The sequence below is a fragment of the Lethenteron reissneri genome, chromosome 14 (genome assembly GCF_015708825.2).
Source record: "Lethenteron reissneri isolate LAM-NWPU_2019-01 chromosome 14, ASM1570882v1, whole genome shotgun sequence".
Taxonomy (NCBI): Eukaryota; Metazoa; Chordata; class Hyperoartia; order Petromyzontiformes; family Petromyzontidae; genus Lethenteron; species Lethenteron reissneri.
The window spans coordinates 1,916,111-1,934,372 of NC_083792.1; the positions used below are offsets into that span (position 1 = coordinate 1,916,111).

General features: G+C 52.9%; 1 protein-coding gene across 1 annotated transcript in view; it reads left to right on the forward strand.

The window, feature by feature from the left end:
- Window positions 1–18,262, forward strand: part of LOC133342225 (cytoplasmic dynein 1 heavy chain 1-like) — a 130,610-nt gene that overhangs the window by 93,923 nt on the left and 18,425 nt on the right. The window contains 13 exon segments of the mRNA XM_061551231.1: window positions 945–1,098; window positions 1,313–1,459; window positions 1,570–1,720; window positions 2,743–2,771; window positions 2,773–2,997; window positions 3,635–3,769; window positions 4,558–4,652; window positions 5,127–5,331; window positions 7,026–7,101; window positions 7,950–8,110; window positions 8,962–9,073; window positions 10,228–10,288; window positions 17,547–17,670. Of these exon segments, the coding sequence (XP_061407215.1) occupies window positions 945–1,098; window positions 1,313–1,459; window positions 1,570–1,720; window positions 2,743–2,771; window positions 2,773–2,997; window positions 3,635–3,769; window positions 4,558–4,652; window positions 5,127–5,331; window positions 7,026–7,101; window positions 7,950–8,110; window positions 8,962–9,073; window positions 10,228–10,288; window positions 17,547–17,670 (1,675 nt within the window).

The window sequence follows — 18,262 nt, forward strand, 5'->3', positions numbered from 1 at the left end:
CCCCACACTCACCACACTCACCACACTCACCACACCACACTCACCACACCACACTCACCACACTCACCACACCACACTCACCACACCACACTCACCACACCACACTCACCACACTCACCACACTCACCACCCCACACTCACCACACTCACCACACTCACCACACTCACCACACCACACTCACCACACCACACTCACCACACTCACCACACTACACTCACCACACCACACTCACCGCACTCACCACACCACACTCACCACACCACACTCACCACACTCACCACACTACACTCACCACACTCACCACACCACACTCACCACACTACACTCACCACACTCACCACACCACACTCACCACCCCACACTCACCACACTCACCACACCACACTCACCACACCACACTCACCACACCACACTCACCGCACTCACCACACTACACTCACTACACCACACTCACCACACCACACTCACCACACTCACCACACCACACTCACCACCCCACACTCACCATCCCACACTCACCACACTCACCACACTCACCACACTCACCACACTCACCACACTCACCACACCACACTCACTACACCACACTCACCACACTCACCACACCACACTCACTACACCACACTCACCACACCACACTCACCACACCACACTCACCACACTCACCACACGACACTCACCACACCACACTCACCGCACTCATCACACCACACTCACCACACCACACTCACCACACTCACCACACCACACTCACCACACTCACCACACCACACTCACCACACCACACTCACCACACCACACCACACTCACCACACTCACCACACCACACTCACTGCTCTCCTCGAGCCCGAGACCACAGCACGAGCTCCTTTAGAGATTGGGAGCACTTTCCCCAACAGCATGTTGAGACTATTGGGGGGGGGGGATCTTTGTCTTTGTGCAGGTACCCGCTCATCATCGACCCGTCGGGCCAGGCGACGGAGTTCATCATGAACGAGTACAAGGAGCGCAAGATCACGCGCACCAGCTTCCTGGACGACGCCTTCCGCAAGAACCTGGAGAGCGCCCTGCGCTTCGGAAACCCGCTGCTCGTGCAGGTCTCTCGCTCACCACTCCTCGGTCACCGCTCGCTCACCACTCCTCACTCACCGCTCACTCACAACCCGCTCACCACTTACTGCACTCACCTCGCCACAGTGACCACTCAAACTCCAGTCAGACTACACTCGTGTAGCCTCGTGTGACAACCGCGTGACGTCGCGTTGCCTCGTGTTGCCCGGTATCGCTCCACGTGGCCCTGCGCTGCCGCAGGACGTGGAGAGCTACGACCCCATCCTGAACCCGGTGCTGAACCGGGAGGTGCGGCGCACGGGCGGCCGCGTGCTCATCACGCTGGGCGACCAGGACATCGACCTGTCGCCCTCCTTCGTCATCTTCCTCTCCACGCGGGACCCCACGGTAGCCGCGACCGCGCCCCGATTCTCTTTTCCCCGATCGCGTCCGCGGTAGTTTCCTGCCACGTTTGGATCCTCCGCGTCATTTTGTTCTCCGCGTCCCCTCCGCGCCAGGCCGAGTTCCCCCCGGACCTGTGCTCGCGCGTCACCTTCGTCAACTTCACGGTGACGAGGAGCAGCCTGCAGAGCCAGTGCCTCAACGAGGTGCTCAAGGCGGAGCGGCCCGACGTGGACGAGAAGCGCTCCGACCTCCTCAAGCTCCAGGGCAAGCGGCGCCACCTCGGACCCCCAACCCCCCTCCAGCGTCGCTGGGTCACGTCACTGGGTCGCATCACGGGGTCACGTCACTGGGTCACGGAGTTACGGGGTCACGTCACTGGGTCGGATCACAGGGTCATGTGGCAGGGTCACGAGGTCAATTCGCTGGGTCACGTCGCTGGGTCACGTGGCTGGGTCACGTCGCTGGGTCACGTGGCTGGGTCACGTCACTGGGTCACGGGGTCACTGGGTCACGTCACAGGGTCACGTCACGGGGTAGCATTGCGATCCGATTAACATCGCAGCCACGATGTTAACTACCTCGCCTGGTATGCAGGAGGTCGTGGGTTCAATCCCGACCCTAACGCCTGCTGTATATGTGGAGTCTGCGTGTCTCTCTCCCCGTGGTCGTGTGGATTTTTCTCTGGGTCCTTCTGGTTTGTCCCCTCCACATTTATAAACAACATCACGTGTTTCGGCTGCAATACATTTCCACGCGATAAGCCAATTCGTTGAGCTATCATTTGTGGTCGGGTCACTTCTGAAAAAGAGCTACGTAGCTCAGTTGAACCTTATCTGGTAATATAAAATAATTTGTCGTTCATATCCTGTGCGGGGGGGCGGTGGCCGACGATTTGAGCCAAACGCTGAGGGCGGTGCGAGTCGACTCGGACACGGCTACTACGAGCCGCCCGAGCCACCACCGAGCCACAAAGCAGCATGCGTGAAGGCTCGATATTGGACCACCTTCCCTGCGGTCGAATACTCGCGCCGACCTGGCATGCTGCCTGACGAGGGCGGGAAACCCCCACGCCCGATGTGACGCTGGCTGCTGTCACCGATGACATTACCAATCCCTGGCCCGTCGCTATTTGCGTTCCGATTTGTCGAGCAAATGGAGAGCGGCGCTCCGCGGGGTCGTGGATCGGGGAATCAACCGCAGCGAGCCGCGGCTACCCAGCCGGGGCCTACCCTGACCTTACACCCGCCCGGTGACCCCCCCCCACTGCCCCCCCTCCCCCCAACCAGGCGAGTTCCAGCTGCGCCTGCGTCAGCTAGGAGAAGTCGCTGCTGCAGGCGCTGAACGAGGTGAAGGGCCGCATCTTGGACGACGACACCATCATCACGACGCTGGAGAACCTGAAGCGCGAGGCGGCCGAGGTGACGCGCAAGGTGGAGGAGACGGACGTGGTGATGGCCGAGGTGGACGCCGTTTCTCAGCAATACCTCACCCTCTCCACGGCCTGCAGCTCCATCTACTTCACCATGGAGGCCCTCAGCCAGGTGAACCGGAGACTGGAACTCTCCCTCCCGGAGGATCCCTCAGCCACAGCTCTGGAAGGGCAGCCGCGTGGCGGCTGGCAGCGGTGGCAGCGGTGGCAGCAGCTACGCTACGCTACACGTACCGGATTCCTCCGGTCTAAATAAAATAATCTGATTACAATTCTGACACGTGGCTGCCGCCGGTGATCCGGCGCTGCGGTGGCAGTGGCGGGGTTCGGTGGATCACCGCACGCGCGGATGTTGTAAAACTCCCTTCCCGTGAGCATCGGGGAGGTGCTCGTACCCTGGCTCGCCAGGAGAATGCGGTACAGCGAAGTGCCGACTCATCTCCATCCGTCCCTTGCACGCGTGGGTTTTTTACCCCGGCTGCTCCGGTTTCCTCCCGCGTGTAAAGCGCTCGTTGTTTGGCTTTATCTCTGCGCCTCCGTGTGTGCTGTGGACCGCACGGCGTCGTGAGCGGAGCCGGTCTTCAGCCTCACGTGACGAGGAACTCCCCAGGGTCCTCCTCGAGCAGGCGGTGAGGAGGGGCCTCCCGGGAGTCGTCGCCGCCGCTCGGGGCGGCGCCGGCTCCGTGTGCGCCGGCAGCGGCAAGCTGAGACGACCTTCTTGTCCCCCGTGCCCTGCCACGCGCGCGCAGATCCACTTCCTATACCAGTACTCGCTGCAGTTCTTCCTGGAGGTGTACCACGCCGTGCTCTACGACAACCCACACTTGGAGAAGGTGTCGGACCACGGCATGCGCCTCGCCACGCTCACACGTGACCTCTTCCAGGTGATGGGGGCCTCTCGCGGGTGATGGGGGCTTCAAATGATAGCTGAGCGAAGTGGCTTATCACGTGGAAATTTATAACAGCCAGTGAGTGGAGTTTGTATGTTCTCCTCCTGCTCTGCATGGGCTGCCTCTGTGTTCTCCGGATTCCCCCCGTAGCTATGAACACAGACACAGTGTAACTGGTGCAAGACCAAAAATCTCACCGCTGAAAAAAATTACCTGCAAATTACTCAATTGGGATCACACAGCAGCAGCAGCAGCATCGCCCCCTCCTATGTAGACTTGGCAGGACCCTCCTGAAAGTCCGAGTCTCGAGACTCGGCCTGTCCTGGGTGAACAAGCGGAACTCTCGCGGCAGTAGCAGGAGTGCGACACCGTGAGGCCACTGGCAGGGAGGGGTCCCCGTGAAGCGATGTGCCGGGGGTCGGGTGGCACAGGGGGCTGATGATGGACGTGTCATTCGGAGACTCGTGTCTGTCTGTGTACGTCAAGTGTAGCGGTTAACATGCTGCGCTACGAACCCGGCGACCCGGGTTCAACTAACGGCCAACACTGGTGATAATTACATGAACCGGTCCTGTGTCTCCTCTAGGGAGACTCAGCCTCAAATGTGCACCTGGTGCGAGGTTTAATAAACGCAACTGGGGAGACAAGGACGGCCGCGCGTGGCGCTGGCCACCCACCCCCTCGTGTGCCGTGCCGTCATTCATAGGTTGTCGCTAACAGCTCTTTTCCTAACATTCAATTAAGGCTACAGGGGGGATCTTTGTCTTTGTGCGTGTGAGCAGGCCGTGTTCAACCGCGTTGGCCGGGGGATGCTGCACCAGGACCACGTGACGTTCGCCACGCTGCTCGCTCGCATCCGCCTCAAGGGCATGCCCAGGTGACTCCCCCCCTCCCTCCCTACCCCCTCCCTCCCTACCCTCTCCCTCCCTCCCTCCTTCTCTTGACCGGACGAGCTCCTGATGGGATTTTCTCCCAGACTGGAGAAGCTTCTGAGTGATAAACGGGAAGCGTGGGGGGTGGGGGGGAACGCTCTCCATGGAGCCCAGTCCGACGACGCGTCTCCGCCCGCAGTGGGTTAAAGGGTGGCTAACTCCCACTCCTTCCAAGACGACAACAACAACGATGACAACAACGACAACAACAACAAATTCCCTCTTGGCGGTGGGGGGGGGGGGTTTTTGTAGAGCTCCGTCGAGTGGAGGCCATTCCTCCGCCAGCGTCGCCAGCGAGAGACGACTCCGTTACTCTTTTACGCGATCCGACACCACAACCGGCTCGGGACGGAGGGAGACCCCTGACGGCCACGCGGCCCCCCATCCACTCCGCCCCCCCCCCCCCACCCCCCCGGCAGCGAGCCGTCGTACGACGCCGAGTTCCAGCACTTCCTGCGGGGCAAAGAGGCCGTCGTGGCTCTCGGAGGAGTGGGCCAGGCCGCCGTGAGCGGCCTGGCCCTCGCCAAGGTGCCAGGCCTCACGTCGGATCAGGCCGAGGCCACCGCTCGCCTGGCCCGGCTGCCGGCATTCCGGGACGTCGTCGCGCGCACGCAGGCCAACAAGGTGCGTGGCCGGGGGGGGGGGGCCGGCGTGAAAGCCGATTCGGCACGCGGCCATCAAGTTGGGATTCGACAATCTGCTGCAGGGGTGGCCAACCTGGAACAGAGTACCCACGAGTTCCGCAAAGAGCCAAGGGTGTATGGATATATATAATATTATATCGTCGTACAACTTTAATTCATTATTCTTTGCTGCTACTGCGCTGGTGCGTTTCTGCGTTATGGGATTGTTTGTGTGGTGTGGTTGGGATTGTTTGTGTGGTTGGGATTGTTTGTGTGGTGTGATTGAGATTGTTTGTGTGGTGTGGTTGGGATTGTTTGTGTGGTTGGGATTGTTTGTGTGGTGTGATTGAGATTGTTTGTGTGGTGTGGTTGGGATTGTTTGTGTGGTTGGGATTGTTTGTGTGGTGTGGTTGGGATTGTTTGTGTGGTGTGGTTGGGATTGTTTGTTTGGTGTGATTGAGATTGTACGTGTGGTGTGGATGGGATTGTTTGTGTGGTGTGGATGGGATTGTTTGTGTGGTGTGGTTGGGATTGTTTGTGTGGTGTCGATGGGATTGTACGTGTGGTGTGGATGGGATTGTACGTGTGGTGTGGATGGGATTGTTTGTGTGGTGTGGATGGGATTGTTTGTGTGGTGTGGTTGGGATTGTTTGTGTGGTGTGGATGGGATTGTTTGTGTGGTGTGGATGGGATTGTTTGTGTGGTGTGGTTGGGATTGTTTGTGTGGTGTGGATGGGATTGTTTGTGTGGTGTGGATGGGATTGTTTGTGTGGTGTGATTGAGATTGTTTGTGTGGTGTGGTTGGGATTGTTTGTGTGGTGTGGATGGGATTGTTTGTTGTGTGGTTGGGATTGTTTGTGTGGTGTGGATGGGATTGTTTGTGTGGTGTGGATGGGATTGTTTGTGTGGTGTGGATGGGATTGTTTGTGTGGTGTAGTTGGGATTGTTTGTGTGGTGTGGATGGGATTGTTTGTGTGGTGTGGTTGGGATTGTTTGTGTGGTGTGGATGGGATTGTTTGTGTGGTGTGGATGGGATTGTTTGTGTGGTGTGGTTGGGATTGTTTGTGTGGTGTGGATGGGATTGTTTGTGTGGTGTGGATGGGATTGTTTGTGTGGTGTGATTGAGATTGTTTGTGTGGTGTGGTTGGGATTGTTTGTGTGGTGTGGATGGGATTGTTTGTGTGGTGTGGTTGGGATTGTTTGTGTGGTGTGGATGGGATTGTTTGTGTGGTGTGGATGGGATTGTTTGTGTGGTGTGGATGGGATTGTTTGTGTGGTGTAGTTGGGATTGTTTGTGTGGTGTGGATGGGATTGTTTGTGTGGTGTGGTTGGGATTGTTTGTGTGGTGTGGATGGGATTGTTTGTGTGGTGTGGTTGGGATTGTTTGTGTGGTGTGGTTGGGATTGTTTGTGTGGTGTGGTTGAGATTGTTTGTGTGGTGTGGTTGGGATTGTTTGTGTGGTGTGGTTGGGATTGTTTGTGTGGTATGGATGAGATTGTTTGTGTGGTGTGGTTGAGATTGTTTGTGTCGTGTGATTGAGATTGTTTGTGTGGTGTGGTTGGGATTGTTTGTGTGGTGTGGATGGGATTGTTTGTGTGGTGTGGTTGGGATTGTTTGTGTGGTGTGGATGGGATTGTTTGTGTGGTGTGGTTGAGATTGTTTGTGTGGTGTGCTGTGGGCTGGCGTCTGTTGCAGGATTTCCAGAGGTGGCTGGAGAGTGGCTCCCCAGAGCTGTGCGTGCCGCCCCTGTGGAGCGAGGAGAAGCCACTGAGTGAGACGCGGCGCCGCCACACGGAGACCCAACAGCGCACCGCACCACCACAGCCAGCCACACCGCACCACACCGCACTACCACAGTCAGCCACACCACCCCAGACAGCCACACCACCCCACACCCCACCACCCCAGCCAGCCACACCACCCCACACCACCACATCCAGCCACATCACCCCACACCGCACCACCCCAGTCAGCCACACCACCCCACACCCCACCACCCCAGCCAGCCACACCACCCCAGACAGCCACATCACCCCACACCGCACCACACCGCACCACCACAGCCAGCCACATCACACCGCACTACCACAGTCATCCACACCACCTCACACCACCACAGTCAGCCACACCACCCCACACCACACCACCACAGCCAGCCAGACCACCCCAGCCAGCCACACTACACTGCAGTTATGGTGTCGCTGGTGGTAGTGATGAAGATGATGATGTTGATGGTGGCGGTGGTGATGGTGGTGATGGTGGTGATAGTTATAGATGTTGATGGTGGTGGTGATGGTGTTGTTGCCCCCATCGTGTACCCCCAGTGGGAGGGTGGCGTTGGTGGTGGTGGTGGTGATGGTGGTGGCGATGTTGATGGTGGTGGTGATGTTGATGGTGGCGGTGGTGATGGTGGTTATGGTGGTGATAGTTATAGGTGTTGATGGTGGTGGTGATGGTGGTGGCGATATTGATGGTGGTGGCGATGTTGATGGTGGTGGTGATGTTGATGGTGATGATGGTAGAGAGGATGATGGTGGCGATGATGATGGTGATGGTGGAGATGATGTTGATGGTGATGATGGCGGTGATGATGATGGTGTGTGCCCCCCCCCTGTGTAGCCCCCGTGGGGGTGGCGTTGATGCGCCTGCTGAGCGTGCAGGCGCTGCGCCCCGACCGGCTGCTGGCGGCGGCCCACGCCCTCGTGTCGTGCGTTCTGGCCGACGGCTTCATGAGCGGCCTCGACCAGGAGATGGACCTGGCGGCCATCGTCGACAACGAGGTAGCGGACACCGACGCGGCTTCGGAACGCGCGCGCCCATTGTCCCAACTCGGGCCTGCTGCTGTCGGGCCCCGCACCGTCATCAAGGGCGACTCGCGAGACTCGGCCAGGCTTGCCTGGCTAAACAAGCGGAACGTTGATAACACCACCGCCGCAAGAACACTGACGAAGCAGAGGGAACTTGGGCCAAGGGCGCCACGGTGGCTAGGAGATGTTAACTACCTCGCCTGTTGTGCAGGAGGTCGTGGGTTCCATCCCGACCCAGATGCCTGCTGTATTTTTGGAGTTTGCATGTCTCTGTCTCTCTCCCTGTGGTCCTGTGGGTTTCTCTCCACATTCTGAAAAAGATCTGTGTAGCTCAGTGGGCCTTACCTGGTATAATAAAAATAGTTTAGTTTACTATAAGATTGCACTCATTACACACAATGTTCTTGCCACAAATAAACCACAATACCTTGTTGATCTCAACAAGGAGCATAACCATCATGCAAACTCCGGTCATCCTCGCAGTGGCTTTTGGCTAACCATCAAACAAAGAGGGTCACCGCATCGTGCGCTTTCAGATGCTCTTATGTGGCCGTCTGGAACGCTCTTTCTTTCGATAGTAGGAAGCCACTGGAGCTATGCACTTTTAAATCATCATCGTCTAGATTGCAAACTCATTTCCTTTAGAACATATGTTTGTGTTTAGTTTGATGTCCTTCCCCCGCACTGCCGATGGCCACGGTTGGCCACGTACGGTGCAAAATAATTCAACATCCATACAACCGCTGCCCTCGGCTTCTCCATCCCGCGATGTGACTCGGGACGGCTCGTCGCTTCCCCCCCCCCCCCTCCGTGGCCCTCTCAAGGTTCGCCCCGGGACGCCCGTGCTCATGTGCTCCGTGCCTGGGTACGACGCCAGCGGCAGGGTGGAGGACCTGGCCACGGAGCAGAACAAGTTCCTCACCGCCATCGCCATTGGTGGGGGCAGCAGCAGCATCGTCATCGTCGTCAACATCGTCATCGTCGTCGTCATTCTCATCATCGTCGTCGTCATAATCGTCGTCGTCATCGTTGTCGTCATTGTCAACATCGTCGTCGTCATCATCATGGTCATTGTCGTCGTCATAATTGTCGTCGTCATTGTCGTCATCGTCATCATCATCAATCATCGTCGTTGTCATTATCATCATCGTCGTCGTCATAATTGTTGTCGTCATTGTCGTCGTCGTCATTATCATCCATCATCGTCGTCATCATCGTTGTCATTATCATCATCATCGTCGTCATAATTGTCGTCGTCATTGTCGTCATCGTCATCATCATCGTCATTGTCATCATCATCGTCATCATCATCGGCATCACCGTCGTCATTGTTATCATCATCAGCATCATCTTTGCATTTACATGGCACTTACTGATATGCCACAGCAACTCAGTATCACCTCGCACGACATCTCATTGTAAACATTGGAAGGGGACCCCCCAGTGGCAGCTGTCCCTGTGCGGCACAAGGTGACTCACTAGGTGGCGATGTTGTTGCTACGTGTAATCCCAATTGACGTGAATGCCGGCACATACGAGCCCACGGATGACGTCTTGGGATCTATAATGTCCGCTGTGAGGCCTGTATTTATACTGTTCACTCGTAGTGTTAACCTGGGTGGCCTACTGAATTCGAACCATGAGCCTCTGATTCGCCACTCGGCCCAAAATGTGAAACACACAGAGACACAAAGACAAAGATCCCCCATGTAGCGTTAACAGACTGTTGGGGCAAGTGCTGTTAGCAAGCACCAATGAAAGCCGGCACTGTGGCACACGAAGGGGTGGGTGGCCAACACCACGCCCGGCCGCCTTTGTCTCCCCAGTGGCGATGTTGAGTCGACCTAGGGGAGGCCCAGGACCGGTTCAGATAATCGCCACCGGTGTTGGTCGTGAACGGGAATTGAACCCGGGCAGCCGAGTTCGCAGCGCTGCGTAGCGCTAACCACTGCACCATCGCTCATGTACACTCACGCACACACGCACACACACACGCACGCACACTCACGCACGCACGGGTCGCCTGCCGTAGTGGTCTCGGTAAATGTCTCCGGCGCCGCTCTCTCTGCGACTCGTTTGCTCTTCCACAGGCTCGGCCGAGGGCTTCAGCCAGGCCGAGAAGGCGATCAACTCCGCGGTGAAGTCCGGCCGGTGAGCCTCCGCCGTGAGCCTCCGCTCTCCCGGCCTCGCACGAGTCGCTCGTTCTAGCATCCCCCCCATCATCCACTCCCTACTCACGCAGCAACCGTCTCCATAGCCACCGTCACGTTCCGTGTTTACTGGGACAATTGAGGGTAGCTTGGCTCCTCTTTATCCAACCGGGTCGTTGATCAACGTCAACATCAATGGTTCATGCGTTGCCCCAAGTGCCTCTTGGGGTTAAAGGTGAGAGAGTGAGTGTGCCACTCTCGGTGGGTGACGCTTACAAACGCTCACAGCATGAGGAGGAGTGTTGATGAGTGGTGATGAGTGTTGATGAGTGGTGATGAGTGTTGATGAGTGGTGATGAGTGTTGTGGAGTGTTGATGAGTGTTGTGGAGTGTTGATGAGTGTTGATGAGTGTTAATGAGTGTTGTGGAGTGTTGATGAGTGTTGATGAGTGTTGATGAGTGTTGATGAGTGTTGATGAGTGGTGATGAGTGTTGATGAGTGGTGATGAGTGTTGATGAGTGGTGATGAGTGTTGATGAGTGGTGATGAGTGGTGATGAGTGTTGATGAGTGTTGATGAGTGTTAATGAGTGGTGATGAGTGTTGATGAGTGGTGATGAGTGTTGTGGAGTGGTGATGAGTGGTGATGAGTGTTGTGGAGTGATGATGAGTGGTGATGAGTGTTGTGGAGTGGTGATGAGTGGTGATGAGTGTTGATGAGTGGTGATGAGTGTTGTGGAGTGGTGATGAGTGTTGATGAGTGGTGATGAGTGGTGATGAGTGTTGATGAGTGGTGATGAGTGTTGATGAGTGGTGATGAGTGTTGATGAGTGTTGATGAGTGTTGTGGAGTGTTGATGAGTGTTGATGAGTGGTGATGAGTGGTGATGAGTGTTGGTGAGTGTTGATGAGTGGTGATGAGTGTTGATGAGTGGTGATGAGTGTTGATGAGTGTTGTGGAGTGTTGATGAGTGTTGATGAGTGGTGATGAGTGTTGATGAGTGGTGATGAGTGTTGATGAGTGGTGATGAGTGTTGATGAGTGTTGATGAGTGGTGATGAGTGGTGATGATGTGATGAGTGTTGATGAGTGTGATGAGTGTGATGAGGTGATGAGTGTTAATGAGTGGTGATGAGTGTTGATGAGTGGTGATGAGTGTTGTGGAGTGGTGATGAGTGGTGATGAGTGTTGTGGAGTGATGATGAGTGGTGATGAGTGTTGTGGAGTGATGATGAGTGGTGATGAGTGTTGTGGAGTGGTGATGAGTGGTGATGAGTGTTGTGAAGTGGTGATGAGTGTTGTGGAGTGGTGATGAGTGTTGATGAGTGTTAATGAGTGGTGATGAGTGTTGATGAGTGTTGATGAGTGGTGATGAGTGTTGATGAGTGTTGATGAGTGGTGATGAGTGTTGATGAGTGGTGATGAGTGTTGATGAGTGTTGATGAGTGGTGATGAGTGTTGATGAGTGGTGATGAGTGGTGATGAGTGTTGATGAGTGGTGATGAGTGTTGATGAGTGTTGATGAGTGTTGTTGAGTGTTGATGAGTGTTGATGAGTGGTGATGAGTGGTGATGAGTGTTGATGAGTGTTGATGAGTGGTGATGAGTGTTAATGAGTGGTGATGAGTGTTGATGAGTGGTGATGAGTGTTGTGGAGTGGTGATGAGTGTTGATGAGTGGTGATGAGTGTTGATGAGTGGTGATGAGTGTTGATGAGTGGTGATGAGTGTTGATGAGTGTTGATGAGTGGTGATGAGTGGTGATGAGTGTTGATGAGTGGTGATGAGTGTTGATGAGTGGTGATGAGTGGTGATGAGTGGTGATGAGTGTTGATGAGTGGTGATGAGTGTTGTGGAGTGGTGATGAGTGTTGATGAGTGTTGATGAGTGGTGATGAGTGTTGTGGAGTGTTGATGAGTGGTGATGAGTGGTGATGAGTGTTGATGAGTGGTGATGAGTGTTGATGAGTGGTGATGAGTGTTGATGAGTGGTGATGAGTGTTGATGAGTGGTGATGAGTGTTGATGAGTGGTGATGAGTGTTGATGAGTGTTGATGAGTGTTGTTGAGTGTTGATGAGTGTTGATGAGTGGTGATGAGTGGTGATGAGTGTTGATGAGTGGTGATGAGTGTTAATGAGTGGTGATGAGTGTTGATGAGTGGTGATGAGTGTTGTGGAGTGGTGATGAGTGTTGATGAGTGGTGATGAGTGTTGATGAGTGGTGATGAGTGTTGATGAGTGGTGATGAGTGTTGATGAGTGTTGATGAGTGGTGATGAGTGGTGATGAGTGTTGATGAGTGGTGATGAGTGTTGATGAGTGGTGATGAGTGGTGATGAGTGGTGATGAGTGTTGATGAGTGGTGATGAGTGTTGATGAGTGGTGATGAGTGGTGATGAGTGGTGATGAGTGTTGATGAGTGGTGATGAGTGTTGTGGAGTGGTGATGAGTGTTGATGAGTGTTGATGAGTGGTGATGAGTGTTGTGGAGTGTTGATGAGTGGTGATGAGTGGTGATGAGTGTGATGAGTGTGATGAGTGGTGATGAGTGGTGATGAGTGTTGTGGAGTGGTGATGAGTGTTGTGGAGTGGTGATGATTGGTGATGAGTGTTGATGAGTGTTGATGAGTGTTGATGAGTGGTGATGAGTGTTGATGAGTGGTGATGAGTGGTGATGAGTGGTGATGAGTGTTGTGGAGTGGTGATGAGTGGTGATGAGTGTTGATGAGTGGTGATGAGTGGTGATGAGTGTTGATGAGTGCTGATGAGTGGTGATGAGTGGTGATGAGTGTTGATGAGTGGTGATGAGTGGTGATGAGTGTTGATGAGTGCTGATGAGTGGTGATGAGTGGTGATGAGTGGTGATGAGTGTTGATGAGTGGTGATGAGTGTTGATGAGTGTTGATGAGTGTTGATGAGTGGTGATGAGTGTTGATGAGTGGTGATGAGTGGTGATGAGTGTTGTGGAGTGCTGATGAGTGTTGATGAGTGTTGATGAGTGTTGATGAGTGGTGATGAGTGGTGATGAGTGGTGATGAGTGTTGTGGAGTGCTGATGAGTGTTGATGAGTGTTGATGAGTGTTGATGAGTGGTGATGAGTGTTGATGAGTGGTGATGAGTGTTGATGAGTGTTGATGAGTGGTGATGAGTGTTGTGGAGTGTTGATGAGTGTTGATGAGTGTTGATGAGTGTTGATGAGTGTTGATGAGTGGTGATGAGTGGTGATGAGTGTTGTGGAGTGCTGATGAGTGTTGATGAGTGTTGATGAGTGTTGATGAGTGGTGATGAGTGTTGATGAGTGGTGATGAGTGGTGATGAGTGGTGATGAGTGGTGATGAGTGGTGATGAGTGGTGATGAGTGGTGATGAGTGGTGATGAGTGGTGATGAGTGTTGATGAGTGGTGATGAGTGGTGATGAGTGTTGATGAGTGTTGTGGAGTGATGATGAGTGGTGATGAGTGTTGTGGAGTGGTGATGAGTGGTGATGAGTGTTGTGAAGTGGTGATGAGTGGTGATGAGTGTTGTGGAGTGGTGATGAGTGTTGATGAGTGGTGATGAGTGGTTGATGAGTGTTGATGAGTGTTGATGAGTGGTGATGAGTGTTGATGAGTGTTGATGAGTGGTGATGAGTTGGTTCATGAGTGTTGATGAGTGGTGATGAGTGGTGATGAGTGGTGATGAGTGTGATGAGTGTTGATGAGTGGTGATGAGTGTTGATGAGTGGTGATGAGTGTTGATGAGTGGTGATGAGTGTTGATGAGTGTTGATGAGTGTTGTTGAGTGTTGATGAGTGTTGATGAGTGGTGATGAGTGGTGATGAGTGTTGATGAGTGTTGATGAGTGGTGATGAGGGGTGATGAGTGGTGATGAGTGGTGATGAGTGTTGTGGAGTGGTGATGAGTGTTGATGAGTGGTGATGAGTGTTGATGAGTGGTGATGAGTGTTGATGAGTGGTGATGAGTGTTGATGAGTGTTGATGAGTGGTGATGAGTGGTGATGAGTGTTGATGAGTGGTGATGAGTGGTGATGAGTGGTGATGAGTGGTGATGAGTGTTGATGAGTGGTGATGAGTGTTGTGGAGTGGTGATGAGTGTTGATGAGTGTTGATGAGTGGTGATGAGTGTTGTGGAGTGTTGATGAGTGTTGATGAGTGGTGATGAGTGGTGATGAGTGGTGATGAGTGTTGATGAGTGGTGATGAGTGTTGATGAGTGGTGATGAGTGTTGATGAGTGGTGATGAGTGTTGATGAGTGGTGATGAGTGTTGATGAGTGTTGATGGGTGTTGTTGAGTGTTGATGAGTGTTGATGAGTGGTGATGAGTGGTGATGAGTGTTGATGAGTGTTGATGAGTGTTGATGAGTGTTGATGAGTGGTGATGAGTGTTGATGAGTGGTGATGAGTGGTGATGAGTGTTGATGAGTGGTGATGAGTGTTGATGAGTGTTGATGAGTGTTGATGAGTGGTGATGAGTGTTGATGAGTGGTGATGAGTGTTGATGAGTGTTGATGAGTGGTGATGAGTGTTGATGAGTGTTGATGAGTGGTGATGAGTGTTGATGAGTGGTGATGAGTGTTGTGGAGTGGTGATGAGTGTTGATGAGTGGTGATGAGTGTTGATGAGTGGTGATGAGTGTTGATGAGTGGTGATGAGTGTTGATGAGTGTTGATGAGTGGTGATGAGTGGTGATGAGTGTTGATGAGTGGTGATGAGTGTTGTGGAGTGGTGATGAGTGTTGTGGAGTGGTGATGAGTGGTGATGAGTGTTGATGAGTGGTGATGAGTGGTGATGAGTGGTGATGAGTGTTGATGAGTGGTGATGAGTGGTGATGAGTGTTGTGGAGTGGTGATGAGTGTTGTGGAGTGTTGATGAGTGTTGATGAGTGTTGATGAGTGTTGATGAGTGTTGATGAGTGGTGATGAGTGTTGATGAGAGGTGATGATTGGTGATGAGTTGTGATGAGTGTTGTGGAGTGGTGATGAGTGGTGATGAGTGTTGTGAAGTGGTGATGAGTGGTGATGAGTGTTGTGGAGTGGTGATGAGTGTTAATGAGTGGTGATGAGTGTTGATGAGTGTTGATGAGTGGTGATGAGTGTTGATGAGTGTTGATGAGTGTTGATGAGTGTTGATGAGTGGTGATGAGTGTTGATGAGTGGTGATGAGTGTTGATGAGTGGTGATGAGTGTTGATGAGTGGTGATGAGTGTTGATGAGTGGTGATGAGTGTTGATGAGTGGTGATGAGTGTTGATGAGTGTTGTTGAGTGGTGATGAGTGGTGATGAGTGTTGATGAGTGTTGATGAGTGGTGATGAGTGTTAATGAGTGGTGATGAGTGTTGATGAGTGGTGATGAGTGTTGTGGAGTGGTGATGAGTGTTGATGAGTGGTGATGAGTGTTGATGAGTGGTGATGAGTGTTGATGAGTGGTGATGAGTGTTGATGAGTGTTGATGAGTGGTGATGAGTGGTGATGAGTGTTGATGAGTGGTGATGAGTGGTGATGAGTGGTGATGAGTGGTGATGAGTGTTGTGGAGTGGTGATGAGTGTTGATGAGTGTTGATGAGTGGTGATGAGTGTTGTGGAGTGTTGATGAGTGGTGATGAGTGGTGATGAGTGGTGATGAGTGTTGATGAGTGGTGATGAGTGGTGATGAGTGTTGTGGAGTGGTGATGAGTGTTGTGAGTGGTGATGAGTGTTGATGAGTGTTGATGAGTGTTGATGAGTGTTGATGAGTGGTGATGAGTGTTGATGAGTGGTGATGAGTGGTGATGAGTCGTGATGAGTGTTGTGGAGTGGTGATGAGTGGTGATGAGTGTTGATGAGTGGTGATGAGTGGTGATGAGTGTTGATGAGTGGTGATGAGTGGTGATGAGTGGTGATGAGTGTTTATGAGTGGTGATGAGTGGTGATGAGTGTTGATGAGTGCTGATGAGTGGTGATGAGTGGTGATGAGTGGTGATGAGTGTTGATGAGTGGTGATGAGTGGTGATGAGTGGTGATGAGTGTTGTGGAGTGCTGATGAGTGTTGATGAGTGTTGATGAGTGGTGATGAGTGTTGATGAGTGGTGATGAGTGTTGATGAGTGGTGATGAGTGTTGTGTGTGTTGATGAGTGGTGATGAGTGGTGATGAGTGTTGATGAGTGGTGATGAGTGTTGATGAGTGGTGATGAGTGTTGATGAGTGGTGATGAGTGGTGATGAGTGGTGATGAGTGGTGATGAGTGGTGATGAGTGTTGATGAGTGGTGATGAGTGGTGATGAGTGTTGATGAGTGCTGATGAGTGGTGATGAGTGGTGATGAGTGGTGATGAGTGTTGATGAGTGTTGTGGAGTGATGATGAGTGGTGATGAGTGTTGTGGAGTGGTGATGAGTGGTGATGAGTGTTGTGAAGTGGTGATGAGTGGTGATGAGTGTTGTGGAGTGGTGATGAGTGTTGATGAGTGTTAATGAGTGGTGATGAGTGTTGATGAGTGTTGATGAGTGGTGATGAGTGTTGATGAGTGTTGATGAGTGGTGATGAGTGTTGATGAGTGGTGATGAGTGTTGATGAGTGGTGATGAGTGTTGATGAGTGGTGATGAGTGTTGATGAGTGGTGATGAGTGTTGATGAGTGGTGATGAGTGTTGATGAGTGGTGATGAGTGTTGATGAGTGTTGATGAGTGTTGTTGAGTGTTGATGAGTGGTGATGAGTGTTGATGAGTGTTGATGAGTGGTGGTGAGTGGTGATGAGTGTTGATGAGTGGTGATGAGTGTTGATGAGTGGTGATGAGTGTTGATGAGTGGTGATGAGTGTTAATGAGTGTTGATGAGTGGTGATGAGTGGTGATGAGTGGTGATGAGTGGATGATGAGTGCTGATGAGTGCTGATGAGTGGTGATGAGTGCTGATGAGTGTTGATGAGTGGTGATGAGTGGTGATGAGTGTTGATGAGTGCTGATGAGTGTTGAGGAGTGGTGATGAGTGTTGATGAGTGCTGATGAGTGCTGATGAGTGTTGATGAGTGTTGTGGAGTGCTGATGAGTGTTGATGAGTGTTGATGAGTGCTGATGAGTGTTGATGAGTGGTGATGAGTGGTGATGAGTGGTGATGAGTGCTGATGAGTGGTGATGAGTGGTGATGAGTGCTGATGAGTGGTGATGAGTGCTGATGAGTGGTGATGAGTGGTGATGAGTGGTGATGAGTGTTGATGAGTGGTGATGAGTGTTGATGAGTGGTGATGAGTGGTGATGAGTGTTGATGAGTGCTGATGAGTGGTGTGTGGCTGTAGGTGGGTGATGCTGAAGAACGCTCACCTCGCTCCGGGCTGGCTCATGCAGCTGGAGAAGAAGCTGCACTCCCTGCAGCCGCACACCGGCTTCAGGCTCTTCCTCACCATGGAGATCAACCCCAAGGCAGCACACACACACACAGTACACACAACACACACAGCCTGTGCCGCACACACAGCACACACAACACACACAGCCTGTGCCGCACACACAGCACACACAACACACACAGCACACACGCAGCACGCACAGCACACACAGCACACACAGCACAAATGCAGCACACACACAGTACACACAGCACACACAGCCTGTGCAGCACACACAGAGCACACGCAGCACACACAGCACACACAGCACACACGCAGCACACACAGCACACACAGCACACACGCAGCACACACAGCACACGCAGCACACGCAGCCTGTGCAGCACACACAGAGCACACGCAGCACACGCAGCACACACACAGCACACACAGCACACAGTACACACAGTACACACAGTACACGCAGCACACACACAGCACACACAGCACACACACAGCACACACAGCACACACACAGTACACACAGTACACACAGCACACACAGTACACGCAGCACACACATCTTCATGACGCCGCACACACAGCACGCGCAACACACACGCAGCACATGCAGCACACACAGCACACACATCACACACACACAACACACACAGCACACACACACA